Source organism: Arctopsyche grandis, chromosome 2, assembly GCF_051622035.1.
Source record: "Arctopsyche grandis isolate Sample6627 chromosome 2, ASM5162203v2, whole genome shotgun sequence".
Classification (NCBI taxonomy): domain Eukaryota; kingdom Metazoa; phylum Arthropoda; class Insecta; order Trichoptera; family Hydropsychidae; genus Arctopsyche; species Arctopsyche grandis.
The window spans coordinates 552,883-578,212 of record NC_135356.1 but is presented as its reverse complement, the minus strand read 5'-3'; the positions used below and the strand labels follow the sequence as shown (position 1 = coordinate 578,212).

At 30.7% G+C, this 25,330-nt stretch overlaps 3 protein-coding genes across 3 annotated transcripts in view; 2 read left to right on the top strand and 1 right to left on the bottom strand.

The window, feature by feature from the left end:
* Window positions 1–4,741, top strand: part of bma (SCY1-like protein bma) — a 193,453-nt gene extending 188,712 nt beyond the window's left edge. Inside the window, exon 17 of the mRNA XM_077446299.1 lies at window positions 4,715–4,741. Coding sequence (XP_077302425.1) covers window positions 4,715–4,741 — 27 coding nt within the window. The remainder of the gene's footprint in view (window positions 1–4,714) is intronic.
* Window positions 1–25,330, bottom strand: part of LOC143922798 (uncharacterized) — a 289,933-nt gene that overhangs the window by 238,461 nt on the left and 26,142 nt on the right. The gene's annotated exons all lie outside the window — the stretch shown is intronic.
* Window positions 15,404–16,096, top strand: LOC143922779 (uncharacterized). Its single transcript, XM_077446110.1, has one exon. The coding sequence runs from the start codon at window positions 15,404–15,406 to the stop codon at window positions 16,094–16,096; it is 693 nt and encodes a 230-aa protein (XP_077302236.1).

The window sequence follows — 25,330 nt, the reverse complement described above, 5'->3', positions numbered from 1 at the left end:
AAGTAGCAAAGTTTCATTGACAGATTATTTGAAACAATGGATAATGCCATTAAAAAATATATTCTGTATTTTCCTGGATGAGCTTGGAAAAATTACCAGAATGGCTAGATATTGAAAAACCAGTCGAATATTTAAAGTACGAAAAACATAATAACAAATGACACATATTTGTTCAAATTCTTTCATTAAAAAATATATTAAAAAGAGAATTACAATCTCGAAATTGGAATGGAAAAATAGCTGTAGAAAAATGGGAAGTTATATTGGATTTCCCGAACAATATGAAGATTTATATCGCAAGTGCGAGTATATTTTCTCCATACCAGGGCATAATGATTGGGCCGCATAAGGGCCGCGTATTGTTCAAAGGTTGTAAATGCATTGTTAAAGGTTTGCCGAACCTTTTTTACAACGGATTTACAACAATGGAACAATGGATAGCACTGTGACTATCCTACCTCTAATGATAACGCATAGAGAATATTCTTGTTAATGGAGATTCAATGGACTGATGAAAGAAATAAACTTTCTATAGATGTAGTACAAAGTATCCTACAGTGAATTGAAAAATATGATTTCAATTGTTGCCAAATGTATGATTATGTTCTTAAAAATAAAGTAGTTTTGCAGAAGGCCAAATCTAATAAATACAAATTGATGTTTCTTATTAAATGTAAATTAAAAATTAAGTAGAAGCTACATGGCAGCCCAAGCGAAGCAAAATCTCGGGGAGAGGAAAAAACTAAATGGTCTAAGAATATTGTTTAATTCTTTCGGGTGGGCGGGGGGGGTCCCGGTTTGACTCGGAAGAAATCTGATAACCCTAATTTCACCCCATCTCGGCTAATAGCATTTCGCACATACAATGTCTATTGTCTATAATCTATTGTCTGTACGAAAAGCCATTAGTCGAGAGGCGGTGTTAGAAAACAACATGTACTTTTTTCCGAAGGGTCTTCCTACAGCGGACCAACTATCGTTTTATGCCACTGCGTTGTGGTTCCAAATACAAATAATTTATTTTATTTTATTCAATCAATCTATGTACACTTGTCATTACAGATCGCTCTGTAATACAGAGTGTACTATATAGATCAAGAGACACGCCAAATTATATACATAATTCGAAATTATAAACAACAAACATTTATACAATGTAACTTTTCCAGTATTTTTATTAATATCATTTTTTTACAAGGTTTTTCTTAGTTCAACGAAAAGGATTCCCTTCCTAAAACTCTTCCGATCACTTTAAAACTTTGCCATTTTGCTAGGATAGTTCTTGACTACGTTCTGGTGATTGGCCATGTACTCGTTTTATCAGATTTTAATTGTTTAAACGCCTATAACTTTAACTTTTTCGCACTATATCTTATAAAATTTGCATTATGGCCTCTCATTATCTCTCATATATTTTTTTACTTCACTAATTATGAGTGATCTAATAATGATCTTGCCAAAATTCCCTTCCAATGTTTCAATATATCCTTTCCATTGGGCATATAAATTTATTACAGAAAAGTCTTAATCTTAATGACACTTCTATTACATATCAATCAATGAATTTATATAAATGTGAAATCAGATTATTAGTTTAATTAACTTTTCTTCTATTTTTTTTTTAACGTTTTTTCTCATTTTTCCTGATAAATTAATTATAATTTACCAAATATATACATACATAAGTACATAAATCGTATTCTTTCATTATCACACCACTTACATAAATAAATACATATATACGAAATGACAGTAAACACACATTACACATGTTTAAACAGCAGTAGTCCGCATAAAACAAGAATGCCTTATATTTATATATTCAATATAAATAGTAATTTCAATCATTATTTTTATAAAATTTATGTAAAAAAAATCACTCCATCTTTTTTATTATGAACTTTTTTCGCACCGCATCTGTTGCCATTTACAAACTCTTGACGGTTGGGGACCACTGCCAGCCGGTGCACATCGAACCGGTATCAAAAAAACATTTTCGGTGGCTCCCTTTAAATTACAAGTTTTAAAATTGCCGCCAGCTCATTTTCATATTCAGGTTCTACCAAAAAATTTATTAGTGACATCTATGTTTCATTTTGCAAACTATTACAGTGAAAAGTTTCTAGTTTGAAACTCCACATAAAATAAAATAAAACTGCCAATGCAATTTATTCTATTTGTTGTCGTTTAATATAATACATATGCCTAACAATAAACTTAATTAATATAATACAATATATTACAATTAATCAATGTATCAAATGGCTTTGCCTCGGGCGAAACCGGGAACACTTTCCTGCATACATATACATATGTATGTATGTATGTACATATGTACATATGTTTGATGCCAGGACAATTAATGTTAGATTATATGTACATGTTAGATATAAATTATGTATGATATAACAGATTTTACCCCGGATAATACTCTCAATTTTATATCATATGGATTTTTTAATATTCCAGTTAATTTCAAAAATATTTATGAACTCTAAACCAGCAAGATCCATAAATACTGTTAAATAAAATACTACTGTTAGCTTGAATTAAATTTCTTTTCATATTGCATAAACAGATCCGTCATTAAGCCGTATGCTAAAACAATACTTTACAATACAATAGTGTTACTACGTACATCAAATAATTTTTTTGATTCCAACAGTTTTACTGTGTTTTCCAATGCAATAAAATGACGAGAGCCTGAATATGTTCACCGATTTTTTCCTCACTATAATTTAGTATTCTCACTGTAGAATGTGTGAATAGTTAATGGTTTTGATGAAACTTTTAGTTTTGTCCGGTTCGTTGTACTAATCAGGTGCATAATCAAGGCCAGCACAAACTGCATATAATAAACTTGAGTTACTGGATTTTTTTATAAAATTTCCCAACGTGTTCAAAACGAGTTAGAAGTAATTGAGTCGGCTCTGGAGGAGCATTTCACCATCACGTTTTATTTATAATGACGAGAATCGGTGGGATAATGTCAGTTTAATGTCAAATTGATTGGAAAATAAAGCTCAGTGACGTCCCGAAGGCATAGACAATTTCTACAGGCAGCAAATTATGGCAGAATAAAATTAGCACAAAATAAAATTTTCGAAAAGAATCTTATGCTCCATCTGTTCAACAAAAAACGTCAAAGAGTAAGTTTTCAATAGCGGTAACATCATTGATGTTGGCTGTAAAGTCAAATTGGCATGAAATCAGATAAATTGGCAAAGTCTGATAAGAAATGATCAACTTGGAGTCACAAATATCCAAGTCTAACCAGCAGTATTAAAGATTAGCACGAGATCGAACCCAGTAATCTCTCTGTGCTAAACATAAACGCAACCACCGAGCAATACTGCTAGTTGGAATGGATCATGTTACCGACATACATATGACCAGAAATTTTTGAGGGCCTTATGATGATATATTTTTATTTACAGAAGAGTTGAAAAAAGCTATAGGTATTTTAATAGCACAACTTAGATAAATAACTGTATGACTATTGAAGATACTCTTCTTCGAACAGTGACCCATTGAGCATATATATCACCAGACTTTCTCAAAAATCCGAAAAAAAATCTCTTGCTTGCATGCATGCTTATTTTATATCTCTTTAATTACAAATTAAGATAATATTTTATTTTTGACATTCTAATTTTAATTCTAAAATATGTTTATTCGTAATTTACATATTATATAAATATAATGTTTTTATTATATAATATTTGTTTGAACCATGTCTTTTAAGAAGGCGGCATTTTGAAGTGTGCCTAAGGCGGCACAGAGTCTCGGCACGTCACTGAGAAAGCTCATTAAAATCCATTCTATTAATCATATTTTAATGATGACATTTTACGCTCCCGATTGTTGCTTTGTAGTGATGTGCATGATATACTATCTTTTGCAGTATTATTACATTTTTTTAGTTAGTCAATGCTTTCAACGTTACTTCTTTTTCAGTCGTATGTTTGAAAATGGTTCGGTGATTATTCCGCACAAAGTGCTCTCGAACACGACACTAAAATCTCAATCGTGGAACATCTGGCACCCGAAAATTCCACCCATCGAGATTTACCAACGCGAACTATCATACTAATGAAAACTCGAGAGCCAGATATTCCATATTCGCGATTTTTGTGGCAATAATTGCCATGTGCACGATCACAATGTGCGAAATAATCCGTTTACTGTTTGAAGACATTTGTTGATAGTTTTTTTCTTTTTATGAGTAATACAACATTTGACTGGACTGTTAAATGAAGAGATTCAACAGTCTGATTACAAATGCTGATTACAAATACGCAAAATATCTATGTTTTATTTGTATATATTTTTTTGTAATATGCAATGTAATAAAACTGCAAATGATTGATAAATTTAAAAAATATATTATTATTATTATTTTATAGCTTCTTTGAAGTACAAACATACATTTTTAACTATAAAATGGCGAAATATCACTAAATTTTGTATTAAATGCGATTCATAATAGTCGAGTTGAAGCTGAACGGTAAAGCTTATTGTTTAATTTATAAATAACTTCACCATGTTATTAGAATTTCGCCTGAAAGCATATTACGCTTCTTAACTTTTCGATTCGCCAAAAAGATGTTTCAAAATTTATTATTCGTGTATTTTCAAAATTTATCCGTATATTTTTATGCTTACATATATGTATCTCATAAAGCGGTGTAATTGGAATTATTCTCATTTACAGAGTCAGCTATTTTCTGGTCGCAGTTAAGATGTGATTTGCAGAATTTACTTATTGTATGAATACGTTACTTCAAAATTGTCTAAGAAAAGTTCTTCTTTATTATTTGGGAGGAAAATTAAATATATATATATATATATATATATATATATATATATATATATATATATATATAAGTGTGTGAGCATGTGTGTGTGTGTGTGTATTATATATACTTATTATTTATATATGTATATATATATAGAACATATATACCTATACATACATACATGTATATCATAATCATAGTATGAAAGCCAGTGAGAGGTTGGTTTAAAAATTTTCTTGATTATAATAAATTTAATGTATGTATCTCCCTCAGAGGAGCGGATTGGCCCAGAGAAAGATCGAAGACTTCCTATTGAAACATCGTCAGAGTCGATCGTAATGGCCATGAACATGCAAATGTTCAGTTTGTCAAGGCAGTTTTTGTGCAAGAGGTCAATTTTAAAATAAATCACATGGGTAAATGTATAATATGTGTAATGTTTCTTCAAAGTCTTTCTATGTAATTATAAATAAAAAAATTAATGCTAGGCCTACATAGCCAATCCGCCCCTGTTTCCCTTATATCAAAACCTTTCATCAACTTTCTATTCCACTATTTAAAAAATAAAGCATATTGATACAATGGATAACATATTGAAAAGACATATATTTTATATATAAAATATGTATAAATTATATTATATTTCCATATACAAACAAACTCTGATGCAACATGATGTATATGTTAGAAAATTTTATATCTAAATTTTTTGGCCAGGGTGAATAAATGAGGGTAAAATTAAAAAATAATTCGATAAAGTCTCTAAGTAAGTTATAAGAAGGTGTGATAAAAATAATAATGTTGAATCAAAGTTTGATTGTATGTATATAAATATAAATTTGTCATTTGACTTAGATATGTGTATTTATATATATAGAGCCGTTACAAAATGTATATCATAATATCCAATCTGTGTAAGCTACTAGATCATTTTGCAACTACAAAAAAGATTTCATTTCGATAGGCAGACAAATAATAAAAGTAATGAATAATAATTGGGGCTTTGATAATTATATTCATGCAATTAGTTTTTCGAAAATGAAATCAGTTCTATTGTTGCTGGCAAGGTCTAAATGATTATAAAATTCATATCGACTTTACTGGTTTTATCTAACAAGGACGGTTTCATACAAAATTCCACAACCAAAATATTTCCCAAGACAAGTCCCCTTCACAGTAAATTAAACCAATATTTGACATATTTAAATCAAATAATATATTTATTAAAAGAGCAAACTAATATTTTCTTTCAAGGAAAACAAATTCATAAATTGATTCTAGAAGGAAATGTTAACTTTTCCGCAGTTCGATAGATTTTTAATCTCATTTTTATTGTTTGTATATTGACTTATTAACTTACTTATTCTGATTGAATTTAGGTAAATAACCTAATAATGATGATAGTAATATCCGATTTTTTGCCTGACCAAAGTGACAATATATGTACTTGCTGAGATTGTTGTGAATATTCAAAATGTATAACGTTTTATAAATTATTTTTGAAACATATGTATGTATTATGTCCATATATTTTTCTACCTTCATAATATTCTATAAATATACTGAAAAATAATTGATATTTTGATAATTTAAAGCTTTCGTCGATTGATTAAATTGAATTGGTTTATATTGTAAATAAAAACAATATATTAACAGAAACACTCATATCATAGTTGCGGCTCTTCATATATTTACTGACATATCTTTGCTATATTTTTATTTAAACGTGTATACTGAGTGACCCGAATCACATTTGGGATTGGTTTTTGCTTTGAAATTCAATTATTATCTACAGAAATATTAAACCTCTCTCGTTGACAAGTACAATCTTACTTATTCAATCTGTTGGCTTAATGTAAAACTCGATCCAATCAAATTTTAATTAAATCAATGACAAAAATGCAAAATAAATCTATAGTGAAATGTATAATATTATATGATGAACCAGTCACTCGGTATACATAGTGATAAAATGAAAAAAACATAATTATATGTAAAATATTTATAAAGGTGCTTATAAAATGTATCCATTATACCTAACATATACATATATATGTATATAAAATATGTATATTATGTATTCATTGAGATACTAATCTCCAATCATCCTTTTATCATCGCCTTGTTGTAAATACTCTTTGACAATCTTGATTCCATTATTTAATATATTTTTATTCCATATTTATGTATTATAAATATTTATAAATATGTATTCAAGATTTTGAAAACCAATATATATAAATATATATTTATGTATATTAGTTCAATTTAATCTTTGAAGAAATGTTGTATCCACCTGTGATTGTAGTATCATTAGATATACGTAGAGTGAAGGGCTTTTGATAATAAAAATGGCATAATGAAATTATAATTGAGGACTTCCTTCATTCCTTTGACTGAATTTTAAATAAAATCAAATACTTAATGAAAATCATAGCTTTTTATATCTATGCCATATCTCTAATAATGGAAAATGTATTTTTATCGATTGAAATGATATACTTATTATATACAAGTAATGCTGCATATTATATTTTTTCTTTTATTCAAATCAATTTCATACATCACTTTCATATAATATATATCATATAGATTATATATATATATATATATATATATATATATATATATATATATATATATATATATATATATATATATATATATATATATATATATATATATATATATATATATATATATAATTGTATATCCATAATTTAATCAGTAAGTTTCTTTGATTTTGAATACTGAACATTTCCGGGTTGAGATTGGTCAGCTTATTAGTCGAAGTTCAGAAATGGTGGATTAAAGTTTTTTTTTCAATTAATATTCATACTCATTTACAAGACATTGATTGTTTAATGGTTTCTACCCCATCCCAAATTCATGTATATCTAACTTTCACTTAATATAATTCTTTTGGAGACCAATCTCCCAAAAAACTGTTATTATGTATGTGTATATATTATGGCTTAAAAATTTCCAATTTTAATCTATGTAATATTCGTGTAAAAGAGCTCATTTTCTGATCTCAATAGTGACGTTAATGAGACTATGTATGTATAATATCAAGTCAACGCACAAATTAATGCGTTTTTTTAATTAATTAAGTATAAATATATGCAAACGTTGATTTCTCCTCTCATAATGTCTTTAAATGAACTTGAAAATGTTTCTTTTCGTTCAAAATTTATCAAATTCAAAATGAGTGAATTATTAAATGGGTAATTTCAAACATACCTATATACTCATCTAATACATATAATAATTGTAACTATTGGAGGCTCGCATATACAATATCGCCCTATTGTACATATGATAAAAAGTGTGCGAACCGTTAAGTTAAATATTGGAATCGTGTATACGAGTCATATCCATATATCCATGTCTTTTCAAGCATTTTGTGCTGATACCCTTTTCGTTGCTCTTTGTTTATCATATATTTCGTTTGCCTCTGATGCAAACACTTATACATATATTTCAATTAAAGTGATAACTATTCTTAGTTTGTTGTCCTTCTATGACTGTATCATACCCTCCAATGGTTGTGTCTTTGCTCAAATTAATCTAATTATTTCTCTTCCCTTGAAAATTTATCCTATGAGTCCTTTTGACATAATATGATATATGTACTTATATGTTACTATTGTATTAAATAATAATCTTGACATTGAATAAAAATAAATGAACAATTGATTACGGCTGGAAATAGTCCTGCAATGTGCACAAATATGCATAGAAAAATATACACATTAAACAAGAAGTGTTGCTTCTTTCACTTCTAATGTGGATTTCATAGAAAATAAAACGGAATGGAAAGGCTGTAAAGATTCTTTAAGTCATTTAAGAGGTTGTAATATAATATTAGCTAATATACGAGTGGAAACATTTTAACTAGAAAGATTCTATTGAATTTTTGAAAACTAATTAATAGGATAGTGTATGAAATTATGTACAATGTACATTAATGTATACATATATATGTATATGCATTCTTTAAAAGCTAAAATTTATTTGTGTTTTATCAATACGAATAAAATCAATAAACCTTTTGGCGCCATTTGAACACACGTTCGAAAATTGTATTAATAATAAATGTGTAAAAAGAATACATGTATTGTGTACATATGTATCCAGTTCTGGAAACAGTCCTTTAAATGTTAGTGAATTTCAATAACATGAACATTCATGAAGCGGGACTATTGCCACTCCGTATAATCATCTACCTATGAAACTTTTAATAAATCTCTGACATTTTAGAAAGCCTCTGAATTTGAATCAATACACTATTTTACACTAGTCTACCATCCGACGATTCGGTTTTTGCACTAACCGAAAATAGCGAATGTGAATATTTTAAAAACACAGTTTGGTCAGTTTTCATCCGAAAAGTAAATAAAATATAATATTATTAATACTTCAATATATATGAAGATAAATGTTTTATATTATTAATCAATTTATAAGTGTTCTTCTTTGATAAAAAAAAAAAAATGATAATGTACGAGCGTTTATGAAGTGATCTTTGTGTGTATATGTGCACAATTTAAAGGTAGAAACTAATTTGCCAATACTACCAATACGCATTAATCTCTCTTAGGTTCCACTGTAATTACATAAAAAATAAAGCAATTAAGTTTTAAAAAAGCAAAGCAAACACTTGTCTATATAAAAGGAAAAAATGGAAGACAGTATTGTTTAAAAATGTGAATATCGGCCACGCGTATTGGTCTGATATGGTCCAGTTTGTTTCTGCCTTAAATGTGACACTTTTTTGAGAGTAACATATTTTATTAAAGTGAAAGTCTATCTAGCAGGTCTCGACAGACTTTGACGTAACTAAAGTACGTTACTATCTATAATATATTGTATTTTATCAGTGTCAAAATATTGAAAATGTGGTCTGAACTCGGGCCTAACTCAAAATATAATATCTATTTCATCTTACATATACATATGTATTAGTTATATATTGTGTTTCAAACGTTGGTTATAAATCCATGTTGAAACAAGTTTACAGTTCTAATTGTTAAATATATAGATATCAAGTTTAAAAATTGTTTAAAAAAGCATTTAAAAAAAATATATTGATGTTAATCTGTGTTCATGTCACTTATATTTTTAACACTATATATTCAATTCCTAGTTAATAATAAATAATATTGTGTATTTATTGATCACAATTTGATCATATTCAAGTATCCGCTGTCAATAGCTCAATTTCAAAATGATAAATTCAGTGATAAGAATCAGAGCTTAGCGAGATTATAATAAAAGTTGAATTTATCTCTTTTATTATACATTTAAATAATTATATTAAAGTTTAAAGTATTTTGTGAGCTCTGATATTGCCACCAATTAATTCTATTGATGTACCTAAATATAATACATATACATATACATATAAATAATACTTAACTATTCCCTTTTCCTTGACACATGAAGTCAAAATTGTGTAAAATCTTTATTGTCTGATCACACAAAAGAAAGATATGTTTCAAATTGAAAAAGTAAAGTAAAAGTTTACTTAACTGACAGATGAAAGATTGAAAATGAAAGCAAAATTGGATTTTCAATTAATAGTTTTAGTTGGTTGTTTGTGGTCAGACAGTATTGCTTTTGCTGTGTATATGTGTATAAATAAAATGATAAATCATATTGAAATTTTATTTTATAAAACCTTTTAAAATAAACCAAGTCATTCAATGTGTATATAGATGGTTCTGCTTTAAAATCAAAATTTATTCGAGTGTGGGTGAAATTAATGAAATGTATGTTTAAGTTTTTGAAACTCCTTTAAAAAAGAAATGTAATATTTATGTACTTGCATATATCTTCAATTGTATCCGTAGGCATATATAAAATATGTATTCAGCATGCTAATTCAATGTTATAATCACTTACAGTTGTATCTCAAACATTGAGGAAATTTCCCAATAGAGAAATATATTTATGGGTGTTAAAATATAAATATCAATATATAAATACATTTTGAATTGTAATGTTTTAAAGACAAAATATCAATATTTTGAAAAAAATCATGTCAACATTATCAATTAACATAATTCATGTAATAAACTATTTAATCAAACTACTGCTTGTCTTTAATTTTTACCCTTCTTAGATAATTTAAAAAAAAATTGACATTAACGAATGTAAGGATATACAAATGCGAATTTTATTTTTTCAGTATTATACAGGGACCAGAACCGTTAATTTTTTTCGTTCCGGTTCGGTAAAAAGAATACGTACCGGTTCAGTTCCAGTTTTAGGCTTTCGGTTCTCTTGTATTTTAATATTATTGTAAATAAACCCACACCTCTCTTTATACGGCTTTTCGCTATAACTTATTGTGATCATATAGGTACATAATTAAAATATCATAAGAGAATATTTGCAGCTTGCCGCTGGTGCACTGCGGAATAGAGTGCGGATTCTTATGCAGCTAAAATGCAGACAAAAACCATTTTTTTATCTGTACTTATTTGACTTTAGAGACAAAAGTACGACAACAGTTTAGAAATAATCTAGTAGTTGTTATATGTAGAAGTATGGTGTATCTATTTTTTAAGTTTTGCAGTTTCAATTTTGATTGAATCCAAATCACTAAAAATGTTGTTTTCAACCACATATTTTTGAACAAAATTCCTTACATAACAATAAAGAGTTTAACATATCGAATGTACTATTCCATCTACATAGTAGTAAAGTCTATTGCAAGTCTTTTGGTATCATTTTCGTTAAATTGCATTTAAGACAAGGGATTCTAAGCTTTTTAATCAAGTCGCGAGCTTCACATATAATTGTATTCAAATTGAAATCATTACTAGAATGTTTGATTGCTAATTGTAAAGTATGTGCCACACATTTTATTCCGATGAAATGAGAGAAAGAACAGTTCTGAATGGAAGGAATCATGTCCATTACATTTCTGTATATTTGTTTTACCGAACCGCAAAACAATATCGGTTTGGTTTCGGTTTTCGTTCAGGCAAAAATAGCGGTATTCCGGTTTTCGGTTTTCAGTTCGGTTCCGGTTCGGCTCCCTGGTATTATATTATGTATATGACAGAATTAAAATATTTATAAAAATTAATTATTTATAAAAAGTATGAGACATCTATTGCTAACTTTTAAATTTAGTATTATTATTTTGTATATACTTTTGTTTCTAAGTATAATAGTATAATTTTGTGTTTATAGATGTCTCAATTTATATAAATCTACCCGAATAATTTCAGTATATTTCCGAAAGCTATTTTTAACAGTTTTTACACATTTTCTTTGTGGCGGATCTAGTATAATTAAATATAAGGGGGGGAGAGGGGATTGAACGGTTAAAAAACCATTTTTTGAACAGTTAATTAACAGTTTACTTAAAGACCTTTCTTTTTTAATTAAAAGCTCTCGAATGTCTTTAGTTATGGGTTTTTGGGAAAACGTTTGTTAATTTGTACTTCGTGACAAAATATAATACTTCGGAAATACATATGAGACTTATGTATTTCAAGACACAAAGCCGCTTGTAGCTTTGATGAACAATAACAATAAGCATTTCCAAGAAACATAATATCGATGCTTTCAATCGGGGCGTCTATTCAGCTTTTTCTATGGGGGGGGGGGGGAATTTTTGACCATTTTTATATTGTTATAAGGGGGGGGCAGGGTTGTAATATTTAAAAAAAATTGTAAAATCTATATAGTATATGAAAGTAAACTATTTATCCAAACTTTTTTTGTTAAAATTAAATTTTAATTAAATAAAATCACCCGCTGCTCTCTTATAGGTCACAATAGCTTATGGTTAAAAAAAAATGAAGTATTGTAAATTAAAAAAAAAATATCATTTCAACTTACATGGGAATATATTACAAACAGAGGTGTAGTGGGACCGGAGCAGATACTTTTTTCTAAGCCAAAACGCGCTCCGTTACTTTTCTAAATTTGAAATTTTGGCCTCAAATACTGATTTTCATACAATATAGTGCTTTTATTTCGAAATTCGCAAATAGAAAAGATAGATAGATTATATATAGATTTTTCATTTAATATATTAATCATTCATTTATTTTTATAGGCATTTTTTCCGTGATAATCTGTTTAATAAAATCTTTTAGAAATGAAAAGACATTAGAAGAGACAATTTATTGGAATTTAAATTTTCGGCGCCTGAATGCGGTAGAGGTTTGCATCATCATTTACTTTTCCAACCTATTCCTGCGAAAACGTCTGCTTTCAATAACTCATCTCTTGTAAAGGCTATCCGGTTCCTTAATGTGATTGATGGGCATCGTAAACCGATGATTCGCTCTAGGCATTACGTATACGGGCATCTCTTTCTCACCCCGTCTGTTCACCAAGATCTCGTTTACTATGCCATTACGTATGCAGCCATCTATTTCACAGACCGTCTGTTATCGGTGAACAGACGGTCTGTGAAAGAGATGGCTGCATACGTAATGGCAGAGTAAACGAAATCATGGTGAACAGACGGAGTGAGAAAGAGATGGCCGTATACGTAATGCCTGGAGCGCATCCTCGGTTTACGGAAAATCTGTGAACGAGTTGTCGTGTCACCTTCGATTATCATGTTGATGAACTGGTTAGTTTCTTGAGACTCAACACAAGACTATTCGAATGAGATGAATGATTGAATTTTTTATTGTTTTTATTTTCTTTCTTTTGTTTTGTAAAACTGGTGTGACGCTTTAGGACAACCTGTCAGGTCACACTGCTCATTTTATTGATGTTATTATTACAAATAAATAGGAATACATACATATATCCAGTGGCGGCTCGTCCATACGCACTGCGGTACTGCAGCACCCCCAAGGAAATTGATAAAAATTTAATATTATTATATACATAAATGTATGTATATTATATGAAAATATCAATATTATTTAAGCGTGTATTAAGCTCGCCCGCACACCGATACATCCAATAATGATCATACATCGCGGTACTAATATCAGAAAGTGAGGCATCGTTTATGATTTTGTGCAGTACGGTTTTCGATGGAATATGCCGAGTGGGCGAAGGAGGGGCGCGGGGGCAGCTAGAAGCTTGGTCGGTACTGCACTGCCAACAGTATTATACACGTTTCTTGTTGCGTTCGTGTGCGCTCGACACGCTCCTCACTTTTCCTCATTTCTTCTGCACCTTTTATCTTTCCTTCTACACCTCTTACACTTTCTACCTTTCTACACTTCCTTCTACACGTCACTTTAAGTATTTAAAATGGCATCAAAATCAAGAGAAGCTGAGCCGATGTTTTCAAGAACTTAAATATTCTTCCGAAAATACTGATAAAACAATAACAGATTCTACCAATTTACTGAATACAATTTTTTATTTTAGTCAAAACTTTTTCATAGAAATTATTTATAACCAAATGCAATCTAATAATATCGATGCATTTTCAATTAAAAAAAACTTAAAAAGTTTTACTAATGTCATTATATGTACAAATATGAGATTCTTAAAGCGAATAGAAGCCAAAAATATATGATGCATAGATTATCGCACATATTATAGGAGCCAAAAATATGTGCGATGTTATTATTAAGGATTTAAAAGAAATATATACTTTTTCTAATTATTTAATAAAGAAATTTTGAAAAGTACTGAAAGAAAATGCCAATGGAAGATCTACTACTAACCGTTGAATCATATCGAATGCTAGATAAAGAAATACTTCAAAGTGTTTTAATCAAGGAAAGAAATGCATAGTATTAATGATATATTAATATTTTTAAAACTTATTTTTGCAAACAAAACTTATTCAAATTATGCCTACAACTTCAACTACCTCTGAGCCAGAACGGTGTTTTTCATCAATAAATAGAATAAATACATACATATATAAGAAACACAATGGTTCAGGACAGATTGACGGCTTTGTCTATGGTGTCAATTGAAAAAAAAAAATGATTATGAACATTGAAAAATTTAACTAAAAGGTTATAGACCTTTTTTCAAGGAAAAAAGACAGAAGAATCAATTTTATAATGAAATAAAATACATATAATGTTTAATTTTGATCATTTTGATGTTAATAGTAAAATATAATCTAAATAAACATTTTTTTTTTATTTTTAATCAACCACAGCACCCCCAGATATCTTATCCACGAGCCGCCACTGCACATATCCCACGGTTCGGTGTAGTCACCGGAGCCTGAGGGGGCCGTGTATTGTTAAAGGTTTGCCGAACAATAGATAGCACTGTGACTATCCTACCTCTAGTTCGGTGATTACTGGTCACAAAGTACCCGTCACTAAAACTCTACATATAACGGAACATCTGGCAGCCGAAAAGTCCTTCACACTAACGCTAACTATCATAGTAACGAGAACTTGAGTGCAAATTATTGTGTGTATTCGCGGCGTATTTTCACGGCAAAAATCATGGTCTTTGTGAGCACTGAAATGTGACGAATAATCCGAAGTACGAGTCGTAGTAATTGGACCACAGTTGGAGAAGGCCTGAGGCGGGCGTGTCTCGGAAAATTGAGGCGTGGCCTCCGTTGGTGTTGTGGAGGGTAAATACGACTCCGAAGTCGCACATCTCACCATCACACCGGATGTGGGTGTCGAACGATGCAGATACATCACCGTCTCCAGCAGGACCAGCAGCAGCTCCTATCCCAACACCAACAGCTGCACACAATGGGAGGTGGGTCACCTCCTCATCTAGCAGACCTGAGCAACGCCACGGTGTCCAGCTCGACGACCACCACAGACCCTCTGCGGCTAGATGGCTATCCCCACGACGACTACCCAGTGATCAAGATGGAGATCGAGATGGAAAACCACGAGGATTGGACCGACCAAGAACACCAGGACCAGCCCTCTCTGGACTACTACGAGGCGACCGACTACACCAAACCCAAAAAGAAGAGAAGGAACGGCAACAACTACTTCTCTTACTTCCCAGCCGGCGGACAACGCACCACGAACAAAGGCAAACGGAGAGCACCGCAGACTTTCGAAGACATCAAGACCCAGAGGGTGACGGCCAACATCAGGGAGAGGCAGAGGACCCAGAGCTTGAACGAAGCTTTCGCCAGCCTTCGCAAGATCATACCGACTCTGCCCAGCGACAAGCTCTCCAAAATACAAACTTTAAAGCTTGCCTCCAGGTATATAGTGTTCCTGTACGAGATCCTCTCCAAGGCTGATTGCAAAGAGGAAGAAGTTCCGGGTCAGAGTTCGTACGTGCCTCACGATCGTCTCAGTTATGCTTTCTCGGTTTGGAGGATGGAAGGTGCTTGGAACAACGAACAGGCGTAACTTACGCCCCACTGTGAAAATTTCCGACTAAAATTAAGGTTAATTTTTAATAATATACTTCATAAAAAAAAAATCACACTTGGAAAGTTGTGGCGCGCTTTTTTTTTTTTACCAAATGTTTTTGCCAAAGTTGTGAAGTCGTACGGTTTAAGATATTAGTGTAATTAATGTGCAGTGTTTTTATCTCGCGAATGCCGGTTTTAAATGATTGTAAAAATCTTACATGGAGACTTTTTCGATAGGAGAAAATATACGTCGTGGTATAAAAATGCTGTATTCATACTATATGTAGTTTAATATTAATAAAAATGGTAGTACAATCACGAATCATCTGGATTTCCTGTTACTCACTTTTACCATTGTTCTGTAAAATGGAATTGAAGCGATTATATGCATAATTTTTCCTAATAATAAATGGTTTCAATGTTGGAACAACGGATTTGATCTAATCAAATTTGATGATGTTTAAAACTATGAAATGTATTTCTAAGATGTTGTAAAAGTTGCGTCGTATTGATAAAATTTGCTTTTTTTTTATATACATGTGCGAATTTTTGGTTTTTTTTTACTATTATTTGCCTGTCTGGAATATAATTCTTTGTTTTCTTTTTGGGCATTTATATTTTCAGTGCGAAATTGCGCCTAAAATGCGACGAAACTTTTGCATTTAACGTTGCACTTGCATAAATATAGATTTGTATACATATATAAATATAATAACATTTCAATTTATAATAATATTAAAAAAAATCCGCTCTTTTGTATATAAAAATGTCTTATCGTCTATTTACAATATTTTATTTCATACATCTTATTGTAAACATATTCAGCGCGAATTTAATAACACTAACATTGCTAAATTTGCACTTTTTAACCCTTTTTAAATAAGCATAATTAATTTTGCATACATTTTTCACTTTCACCATGCTATTGTTAAGTTGATTATAATATGTACACATCTATTATATTAAGCATTATGATATTATTTTTCTATTGCAGAACTCACAGTTATCGAGCTGAAATTATTAATTATGTGATCGTTTAAGCATAAAAATGTATATTGTATATTATAATAATTGTATTTTATAAGGCCAAATGTGATTGAATTAAGAGAAACTTATAAATAAATGTTTATATTTTCAAAATACATCCGTTTTTTAGTTACATACTGAACGATTGATTACTCACGCCCAAACATTATTTCAAAAATATTTATTTAATATATGTAGAACACTATCGATGATTTCCTGATTATTTTTCGCTTCTAACGAGACAAATTTCAGCTTCACATTACGTGGAATGAACCAGTCGTCGGGCAAAAATAGACTTTTGGGGCACATATCCCCATATCGACTTAGGCTTAATATAGCCCTCGTCTTACGGCCTCGTTTTACCGGTGGATAATACAACGAGCTCGCTAATAAAGATCCATTGAATAAAAATTACAGTCGTCCATGGGTTGTTACGATCGACGAGTCCGGAACAAAGACTCCTTTTCATTTGGTTTTTGATGAGCTGCAGATGCTGGCGAGAATGCAATACGATCCAAGTATCTTCCAATGTGGGCAAGTTCTTGATCTTGTAAATTTCGAACTCATTTAATCATTAAATGGAGCTTTTAACACTTTAAAATCCGGCGAAGTGTGTTGTGGCATTTTTCGTCCATTTCGTTTACACTTTTGAACTTCAAACAAGCATACATACACATATACGTACGTGCAAGTAATTTTAACAAAGGTCTAAAACTAATCGAAAAATGTTTCAATTGTAGCATTCTTTACCTTTTGTTATCTACTAGGATTTCAATAGATGATTTTAAAATTGAATTAATAATCAAATATAAGACTTATACATATGAAAATAGGAACAAAGCTGTATCGACAACTCAACTAAGCCAAATACATAATAATATGAATAAGAATTGAAATGTTTATCTACGTGGGTATGTCATGCTTAAATTAAACTCGTATTTGGTTAAATGATACGCTTTTGAAAACACCAAATATACATACGTAAATACACTGATTAATTCGAAAGCAATATGTATCATATTCGTATATAGGTATTACGTGGAAAAAGGATTCGTATATATCGAAACATGTATATGTATGTACATAGGTATTCATAAACAAATTTATCTGTATGATCGTTAAATCATTTAAAAAATTAGACGAATGTGTCTTTACATACGTTTTATCTTAAGAAAATAATTGAATATAATCAAATATCTTTTGGTTTGCAATATAAAAAAATCAGGGTATTAATCGTCGTGAATATATAAACGATTTTTCATACTATAAAATCGCGGAATTTTTTATTTAAACGTTTGAAATGACAACAGAATGTCTTGATATCAAAAAATCAATTTTCTTTGTATCGTATCTTGCGATTGAGTTTCAGACTTATTTTAACAATACTAAATCTACAACATTTGGCAAAGTTACATTCGTATTGAATGTTTTTATTGAAAACATTTGTTAGAATATAATATTTGCCATAATTACAGACAGAAATAGTGTCGAAAACTTGTTGCTGAATTTCAACATATGTAGAACGAGGCGAAGAAACCTGACGACTCTCCGAATTAAATTAAATACTCTAAAATACTTTATTTTAATAAAAAATTACAAAAAATACTCAGTAAAAACCATTCCCTTATTGCTTGCACTAACAGTTTATTATATTTTGTTATTATACGTACTTTTTATTACGATTCTGCAATTATTCCGCCGAGTTCATTATTCAAACTGAACATTAATTTCTATTTTCTTTTCATGAATTTTGTCAAAATTTTTACGACACACTGGTTGAAAATTATTGTTTTAAATTACAAACTGACAACTGAGAACATTTTATATAGAAAATATTGAAAGCTTTCACATTCTGCAGAACAAAGCTAACTTTGGAATAATATAGATAGGGTTGCCATACGTCCCGTATTACAATTTGTCCCGTTTTCTCCCTAAACTTTTCTCCAAAAACAGACTGTCGATTTCTTTAACACTGCTGTGGAATACATTGATATGTGGTCCCAATCATTCAAAAAATTTAATGCTTTCGATTGAATGACTCTCAAGCAAGTTCCTGAATGAGGGGAAATATAACGAAACGTTGAATATTTGCAAGTAAGGAACATCGATGTTGGAAACAATGAGCTTCTTTTCAACCAGTTAGTATATTTAAAAGATTATTTAAATAAAAATAATACCAACAAAAACTGGGAGACATCGCTGAAAATGAGTATGGAAGAGAAATGGCTTAAGTTTTTTAGAGATACCAAGCATATTGAACAGAAGTCATGTTTAATAAAACTATGTGAGTATATATTTGCCATTCCAGCCCAAAATGTCAATGTGGAGAGAATATTTTCCCTGATGTCAACACAATGGTCGGATGAAAGAAATAAGCTGGCAGTTGAGACAGTTGAGGCAATTTTGGTTTGCCAGTATAATTTTAAAATGACTTGCGCCCAATTTTATCATGTAAAAGAGGAAAGCGATTTAATTAAAAAAGTTAAATCATCATTAAAATACGATTGGGCTAAAAAAGACTATTTTTTTAAAATAAACTATTACCTACCTACTTTTCCATGTTTTATTTATGTAGCACTTAAATGTCCCGTATCAATGCTTGACAATTATGGCAACTCTAAATATATGTGCCACTACAGGTTGCTCACTTATTATCAAACTTTTGTACATAAGCACCAAACACATAATGTTTAACACAAAACATGAGTTGAAAACACTGTGCGACAACCCCTGCCACTCAACTCTTCCACTGTGGAAGCCACTATAGCTGCTCATATATGTAGATATTCCTTTTCCCAATTCATCGAGCAAAACTAACGAGTTAATTGCACTCAATTCAACCAGTAATTCCCGAAATAACATCGTTATTGATGTCTCCCAGTCTTGTAAATATTCCATCGATAACAGTCAAACTGCCTTTCTTGCGAAAATGTTGAAATTATTGATGCGAACGATAATCTCTTAGATAAAACCAAAACAGTGTCTGTAATTCGTTTCTAATTAGCTGTCGTGAAAGTCGTTTCTGATTGGCTGGATTGCTCAAAGACGTTTGTGATTGGTCGATCGTTGAATAACAATTAATTTTTTTTTTTCGATTCAAATAAATTTAATAAAAAAAACAAATGAAGTTTTTTTTCATGGTTCCACTTTATTCTCAGTATTAGACTGCATTTCCATTTCAAGTTATTTTTATTATATCCGTGCTAAAGCAGAAGGGATAGTCGAAAGTGGAACCGAGCGAAGCCGGGTAGCACCCCTAGTTAATTATAAAAGTCATAATACAATTTCTATTGATTAAATAAAATATATTTTAATTCAAAATAATAAATGGCACTTTGAAAAAGATAAGTAAGTTGAGTTGAAGTTATTTATTACTAGTGGTTTTACCCGGCTTCACTCGGTATTTGTAATATATGTAAACCGCTTTAACATGGCTAATCTAATAGTAAATATTTTATTAAATTTATTTGAATAGTTTTATTTTATATAAATTTATTTGAATACTCATTTGTTTTTTTTTTAAATTGACTGTCACGAAAAAACAAACATTTAGTAAGTCTCTTTCGAAATTATATGTATACCAGAATCCGGCACTAAGGTGGCTTGGCCTTCGCGCCGAAAGTATATATTAGACTAGTTGTTTTACCCGGCTTCGCCCAGTAATTGAAATATAAACAGCTTAAACATGGCGCATCTAATAGTAATTATTCATTCGTTTTTTTATAAGATACGGGTATTATTTTGATTAAAATAAAAATTATTTGTTTATATCAAATAAAATAATGTCTCGCATTAGAGCTTCGAAAATCAACCTGCGGCCATACCATAATAAGGCATGCAATTTCCGTTCCCGTTCCCGCTCCCGTTCCCGTTCTCGTTCCCATTCTCGTTCCCGTTCCCATTTGTCGGAAAAACGCAGACAGCTAACACATTTGAAATTATTGCGTTGCAATGACACTCATTCCCGTTTTTCCCATTTTCGGTCCCGTTTATTTTTCACCGTAATCTTTCCAGACATGCATACAACAAATCCTGAAAGTTCCATCGTAATCGGTTCAGTGATTTAGGAGCGTATTCGAGACACACACAGACATTCATTTTTATATATACATATTTGATATTTTTACTATCATATTAATGTGCGCGCGCAGAATACGGGAGGAAAAGCCTGTTCCTCTTGTTCCTGTTGTATCCTGCTCGCGCAAATTAAGTGAGTATGTACCGTTTACCATGCACCCTTTTTTTTGATCTTTCGACTTAAGATCTTTCGATTTTCGATCTTTGCCTTCCGATATTTGCGTTTTCCGGCATTTCAAATTCCGGCCCGTCACGGAGACCGATTAAATACATACTCTCGTACATATGTATGTACATGCATATACATATATAAAAATACAATAAGTTCATTTGAAGCAATGGAACATTACACTGTGCTATTTCTAGATGTCTTACACGAACACACAGTACATACATATTTACAATGTGTATATTTATAACAAATTCTGATGTTGGAACGTTTTTGTCATCGTTCAAAATTACAAATGTTTATTAGATGCATTTTACAAAATGAAAAATAATTCATATACATATACATATATAATATTTATCGGAGGGGAAAAGCATATTCGTATATCTGGATAAGACTGTTTATCTCCAATTGAAATGTGACATGGCATTTACATGTATAGTAATAACAGCATGTTTTTTCAATCTGTCTTGCTTATTTACCTTTCGATACATCTCGAGCACAATCTACACTCATTTTCGATCAACTGGAATCATAAACTAATCTGGTACAGTCTACAGATACGATAAGGACTATTCATTTAATATCCATAGCACCGATATTTTCTCCGGAAATTGAAGCTATCGTCATTGATGTTCTCTCAATCCTCATTAAAACGATAAATCGATTCATAAACAGTGGTTTTTAGTTGGTACAATGTCTCTGTAACCACCTGTGATAGTCTTAAAAATATCAGGCATCTAATTTAAACAACAATTTAATGTAAAAGCGAACATTTTGCAAAATGTCTTGACACACACGCACACAATCCGTCAAAATCTCGAGTTCGAATTTTCGCATGATCACAAAACTATATATATTTTTACTACGTACATAGACAAAGTAAATGTTTATTTAATCTTTTAAAAATATTTACAATCTAATAGCAAACATTTTATTAAATTTATTTGAATAGTTTTATTTTATTTGAATTAATTGAGTTACACACAAAGTCTCTTTCGAAATTATATGTTAAGATAAAGATACATATCTATGTATATGTACATAGAAATAGTCATATTTGACAAAAGAAAGAACAAAAGGACACGCTCTCTTGAAAAAAAGGACATGCTCTCTTGAAAAGAGTCCTGTTGGAAACCCTAGTCTATGTAAAATAGTCAAGTAAACTGTGTACATATGTAGAGTAAGGGCGAAAACACACAGAGTAGGACTTGGGACGTGTTTTTTTTAGACTTTTACTTTTAAACATCACCACATATTCATGGTATACAGTCCTAAAAATCACCCCCTGGAGTGTTTTCGGTGATATTTTATCCTTGTATTTATCTTTGCTTGACACTGATCGACAACAATGAATTCCATATTTAAAGAAAGGTTGTGGCTATTTGTAGATACAGTTTCGATGAATAATTGACTATTTTTAGGTACAGTATCGACGAATTATTGACTATTTGTAGGTACAGTACATATAAAACCTTTTTTTAACTTGATATTTTGGGATTTTATATGCTTATGAGTAAATTTAAAAATCAAATATTATAATATTAATAAATCAAGTTTATTTGTTTCATAAAAGACAGTTAAAAAAAATCTATTTATATAATAATAATAATAACTTTATTCCAGACGATGGGGAGAATAGTCCAATCCCTAACGCCCATATAAATAATACAATTAGAAGATAAAAATATACGAAGACGTAGAGAGGCCACTCTCATCCTGAGAATGGCCTCAAAGTGAGGCACATGCCGTTCCGAACATTTACGACACGCTGCAGACCCCATGTAGCTTAAAGAGAGCACGGTAGCAGTTATTGTTATTTTGTACCTTTATCTTCCTCATCGTCTCCCGCTTGTATCTGTTTCATAATTCTCCAGTATAAAGGCGATTACAAAAGGACATAAATAATCGTCTCTTAACCTCTACACTGGAGTGGTAAAACCGTCTTGCCAGCATATTTGCCCTTACACAAAAAGCTCTTCTTTGTCTTTCGATGTCACGGTCATCAGAGAGATCCTCCGTCAGCAGGTGTCCCATGTACTTGACTTCCCTAACGGTTTCAAGATTACATCCATCTAAAATAATGTTGGGGAGGAAATGAGGACCTCGACCGTATCGGAAAATTAATACATGGATTATACAAAATACAAATAGCCACATCCTTAAAGAAATGTAGGAGAAACTTGTCGGTTGCATATGGATATACAAACACGTGCGACCTCCCAAACATATTCATTCTGCACGTGCACAGCGGGAAGCCAAGAACACGTGACGTCCCATACCACTCTGTGTGTTTTCGCCCTAAGAGTGGCCGCGTGTTGTACTTTGATGTCGTTGGCGACAACGTTTCTCGCGATATTTTCATTGCACGTACAATGTTCCATTCTACAGCTGCCTTTGAGAAAAACAGATTTACAGGATGTGCTTCTGGTGTAAACTGTATACAGTGGCCAGTGTATAAAAGGACCCGCTACTCTACACTACCGATGACGGCTACATGGAAAATTTATAAATACATGCGCGTTATGCACTTACCTAACACACCATTAGAAATCTATCTGAATAAAATTTCAAAGAACTCGTTTAACTGTACCTATGTATGTATGTATTATAGTAATCTGGCTTTATTGATAATACGAGTTCAATCTATTATGAGAAAATGTCAGCTCTGTGTTGTTGTTGCAGCTACATACATACATACATACATAGTTCCTGTTATTACTGGGTTTATTTGTATACATACATATGTCTTAAAACAACTCACGTGGGTTAGGTATATTAGGCGAAGGCAAAAATCTACAATTAAATAAACTGAGGAACAAAAAAAAATTAACGGAGCGGAAAGTATTCAATTTTCACTGAATTTAACCCATTGATTTTTGTTGGTTTCTTCTCGTTTATGCTATATGAGTGATTTAAAAAAATTCTCAAAAGACAAAAGACAAAGATGCCCGTAAGTCCAAAAGACTCAATTAATCAACGTTTTAAAGATAACACTGAGCAAAAATAATCACGTTTTTTACTTACCTGAGTGGAGACTAATTTAAATTTGAGTAAGTTTTACCCACTGAATTCGAACATGACAATGATTTTTATTGGTTTCTGAGATACGAGCGTTGAAAAAAATGGGCAAATTTTACAGATTTATGGTCTTTAACTAAAAATCTAGTATTTCTGTGCCAAAAGTGAGTATTGAAATCAATAGCCGGGTGTTTTTTTCTAATGATTGTAATTTGTATTGTATTGCTTTAAAATGCTTATTATTAACTATCTAACGAATGTTAAAATTGAAAAATATACTATTTTCATACATATTTTTTCCGTAATATTATGAGCTAATTTTGATTATTTTTCACTTAGCCAATTTTATAAGGATTTGTTTTTTAATCCAAACGTACTGATTCGAGCGGTAAAGGATTATAAATTGATTTAAAAAATGCTTTTGTATGCATGATGCAAGATCGAGATGGAGAATGGAGAGCGCATCACTCCATCTCACTCGCTCACGCTCATTAACAAGCGATAAGCGGCCCCACCTAGAACATTTCAAATTTTAATAAAAAAATCATTCAGATAAAATAAAAAAAAGTATGTATATTGACATTGAAAACCAATCCTTGCAAACGTAATAAATGTATAACTGGTCCAATACATGAATAATAGCTCGATAAAAACATATGAGTTTTAAAATTCGCTGGATAATTATTTATACGTATTTTAAAGCAATAAAAAATTGCAATCAATAGACTATTGATTCCAATACTAACTTTTGGCACAGCAGTACTAAACAGTTTTTACGCTTCAAATTCGTCACTCTACAAACCAAATTCGTCATTTTACAAATCAAATTCATCATTTTAAAAATCAAATTCGTCATATTGCAAATCAAACTAAACAATTGAATGTATTTTATCTAAAAAAAAAATGAGAATTCGTTTTTAATCAGAGCTTTATACT